We start from the raw sequence: 3885 nt of genomic DNA on the forward strand, positions 1-3885 counted from the left end.
GCATGACATGCAAAAGAAACAAACGATTCCATTAATAAGAAAAGTGCCATTACGTCTACACATCTATACTTTCTTATCAATAGAATTTTAAAAGAGCTATATACCATGGAACAACAAAGGCACTACTCTTATACTACATGGATGCAAACAGCAAAATGAAAGTGAAAAAAAAAACAACTTATAACGTGGGTGACTTAACGGTAGAGCTTCACAACCGAACTGTCTTTGGTAAGCTTCATGGTGCTGATGTGGGATGTAAACCAGATAACAAGGCAGTTTCCTGATTATTTGTAGTTGAACAATAAAGGACAAAAGTCTGCAGGCATGTATGGTAACTTGGGAAGTATATGATAGTCTACTATTGTTGAATGCACACTCATCAAAAAAAGAACATCCAATTGAACAAGCAGACTATGCATGATAAAACGGGCAAGACCTACATCAGTTCCTTTTCACATAATATGAAGACAAACGGACAAGCTCATTTTTGAAAAGAGACGATGCAGGAATACGATAGTTTAATGATAGAACCAGTCATAACATGTTTCCGGACGAGAAAATGTTCAATAACAAAGAGAACAAAAGAAATGTGAAAGAAAATGAATATACTATGATACACGATATAGCAGTTAACAGTTATGTGCAATTTACTGTAAAAGTAGTTCACATAACCACGAGTCTAAAGATAACAGGCTTCTACAGTTTAGAAGCAATAGTTCATAATAGTTCACAAAAATATGTACTAGACATTCATTGTCAACCGTATTAACTAAACTACAGACTAGCCTTCATAAAGAAAGTCATCACCCTAATATACTAAAACTGCAGAACTACCTGCAAAGGAAAAAGTCAAACACCCTGGAGAACCTATTCTGATTAGTTTCAAACAGAATATTGAAACTGCTTTCAACAACCCACAATAAAACTCACTGGGCTTTCAGACCCATAGGTTGAGATTGAGCCCCAGCTTGTTGCTGCTGGTTTTGCTGGTAATTCAAAGGTCTTCTGAATAACATGATGTGTGGCTCAGGACGATGAATGGCATAGTGCACCCATCCACGAGACTGCTGAACTCCAATGGCTCGCCATTCGTTCTGGACCAAAAAGAATCTCAATTTGGTTAAAATTATTAATATATTTATAATAAGAAAAATAAAAAATAAAACAAACAAACAGATTATCGCATTAAAAATGGCATTTCAAAACAAATTAGGTGCTGATTACCACATTGGGAAGTTGGCAAAATAAAAATAGCATTTGAGAACAAAAATGCGATGCTTACCTCATTGAGAAGTCGATTCTTAGGAAGTAACTTGGCAGTTTCCGGAGGGAGAACCACATGTCTGGAGATGACACATACGCCCAATCATCAAAATAATCCATATGGGTTAAATAAAACCCTAATTACAGATATTCAACTCACCACCTAGACAACCAGCAATCAAGCATACCCACACTCAAAGATAAAACTATATACATGCCATCCAACATCATGTTATTTTAAGAACCTCAATAACCAATTAATTTGCACAAATTTCTGGCATGGTGTACAAATAGTGAGTACTTCTATTTGACAAAATAAAGATATTTAATGATGCTTGTCAGAAAGAGTGTTAAGTGTCAGAAAGCCATAGTCAATATTTTATCTTAATCTTGTTGACATTCAGGCATTGCAAGGAATTGACTTGTAATATAAGATACGTCCACCCTACAAATCACATTTTCTAAAATATCTCAAAGAAACTTTGATATGCATCTGATTGTAACTGACCAAAAGCAGTCATCGGGCATTTATTTAATATATGTCCAAACTTTCAGGAAAGGTAATGATTTGCAATGTAAGAACAACGTGGACACATCGTCTCCTTCTCTGCATTTATTTAATTACCTGGCATTCTAACTTTAAAAGGACCCACATAAATTCATGGAAAACCTTCAATCTAGACATCAATAGGTTGTCTTGGGTGGAGGGCCATGATGACAGGGGATTTCGAATACATCTTATAAGGAGATTTTGAAGTTAACAGATATGATTGCGGGATTGGAACGGTCGTCGATCCTTCAGCTCGGCAAAAGCAAATTTCTTAATAAATTCCAGATATCATGGGCAATGATTCCTTCAATTTTATTAAGATATTTGACATTACATCTTTTTATATACTGACTGTGAGGTTCTTATTTTCACTTGACAGAATTCAAGCAGGTCTAAAAACAAAGGCTTGTCTAACAAAGAATGAAAAGCTCAAAATTGGATGTAGGGTCTGCCCCTGGCTTAAGGCCTATTCTATCACTAAGAATACATGTTAATTCATGACAGGCATCACTAACACGGTTTGATAGTGTTGATTATTAAGCATACGTGTATTCCATAGAAAAAGACAGAAAGTGAGTACATGACCAAGCCTCTGTATGTGCCCAACATAACCTAACCCATCATATAAATCCACACATGAAAAGTATTACAATATTTGAAGAATGCACCTAACCCCATATAAACTAGGTATCTGAGAGATGAAACTATCATTTTGCCCAAATCGTAGAAGACGAACGATATCACCAACATCGGAGGAATCTCTAACGGATTACTGAAAGTCCACCATCCAGCCAAAAAGCAAAACAATATTTTATTTAACCAAAAAATAGCGCAATCTCTGAATTACAAACCTGTATTCATAAGTATCATCAGTGTATTTCTCTGAGTACTGAATTTGAGGCATCCTGGTCGAGCGAACTAAAGGCTTGAATGATCTGAACCCAAAGAAAGGAAATAAGGGCCAATGATTCAAATCCATCCATAAATTGCAATTAAACGATACAGTATTATTTTTACCCACATAACGGGGACTAGCATTTAAGACAAAATAACGACAAACCCAGCAGTAATCCCCGTAAAGCCTGATTAAATATATAAAATGAAGGAATCTGCATTACGTTTTAGCACAGGAAATGTAAAACAAATGCGACAGAGAACAGACTTACTCCAAACACTTAAGCGATAAAAGCAACACAAGATTTCAAGTATTTAAAGATAAAATGCATTAGATGTTTTTCATAAAATAAAACCCTAAAGCCTACCGCTACAGACTGTAAACCGCTAAATTGTTCTACCGTGATCAATTCAGAGCCTGAAATACAAAAATTTTAAAAAGCTTTTGTAGATCCGAAAAATGTGGGTAAAGGGTTAGTTAATGCCAACCTGGCGGATAACAGACAGGTCGAATTCCGCCCTGAGAACTTGAAATGCCCTGCAAACAGCGGTGGAAAGCTCTGATAAAACCCTTTGAACCGAAAATTAGTGAGCGAGAACCTGAGATCGGGCGAATGAGACGGCGCGTAAAAGGTCGAAATGACGAACTTAACGAGGAATAAACTAAGCAACTCGCAAGGGCAGAAGGAATACAACAGGAGAATGACAGGACTCTAACGGGAAGGGTAGATAAGGAAGGCGGCAAAGATTTCAAAGAGCCTATTATGTCAAATTGAGATACAATTTGAGATCCGTGTATTTTAAAAAAAATTGATTGTAATTAATAGCTATGAAGTTGCCGACGTTTATGGAGGTGAAAAAATAATTTAATTAGTTAAATCATAATTAAAGTATGTTGACATAATCTAAAATAGTTAGAGAATTTTTTAAAAATACATTTTTTTTTAATTTTCGTGCTTGTTATTAGATTGATTAATATTATTAATGTGCATAAGTTAGTTGCTGGGTATTAATTATTAATTCAAATACCATTTGTCCATTCGCCCGTTTAGAAAATAAAGAGGAATTTCTAGATGTAAAGTTCATTTTAATGGGTTGATAGGTTTTTTTCAAGTACACAAGAATTTTTAAATTATAAATTAATATAATGATTTATTTTATTTAATTATTTATTATTA

General features: G+C 34.8%; 1 protein-coding gene across 1 annotated transcript; it reads right to left on the reverse strand.

The window, feature by feature from the left end:
- Positions 1–623: 623 nt before the first annotated feature.
- Positions 624–3434, reverse strand: LOC149190859 (cyclin-dependent kinases regulatory subunit 2-like). Its single transcript, XM_089413454.1, has 4 exons — positions 3197–3434; positions 2665–2748; positions 1283–1343; positions 624–1094 (listed from the first exon to the last, which is right to left on the reverse strand). Exons 2-4 carry the CDS (start codon positions 2715–2717, stop codon positions 927–929), a joined length of 282 nt encoding a protein of 93 aa, XP_089269580.1. The 5' UTR covers positions 2718–2748; positions 3197–3434; the 3' UTR covers positions 624–926.
- Between the last annotated feature and the right edge of the window lie 451 nt (positions 3435–3885).

This window comes from Pinus tabuliformis, chromosome 3_1, assembly GCF_031772625.1.
Source record: "Pinus tabuliformis cultivar Carrire ecotype Pingquan chromosome 3_1, CPIR1, whole genome shotgun sequence".
NCBI classification, from domain to species: Eukaryota; Viridiplantae; Streptophyta; class Pinopsida; order Pinales; family Pinaceae; genus Pinus; species Pinus tabuliformis.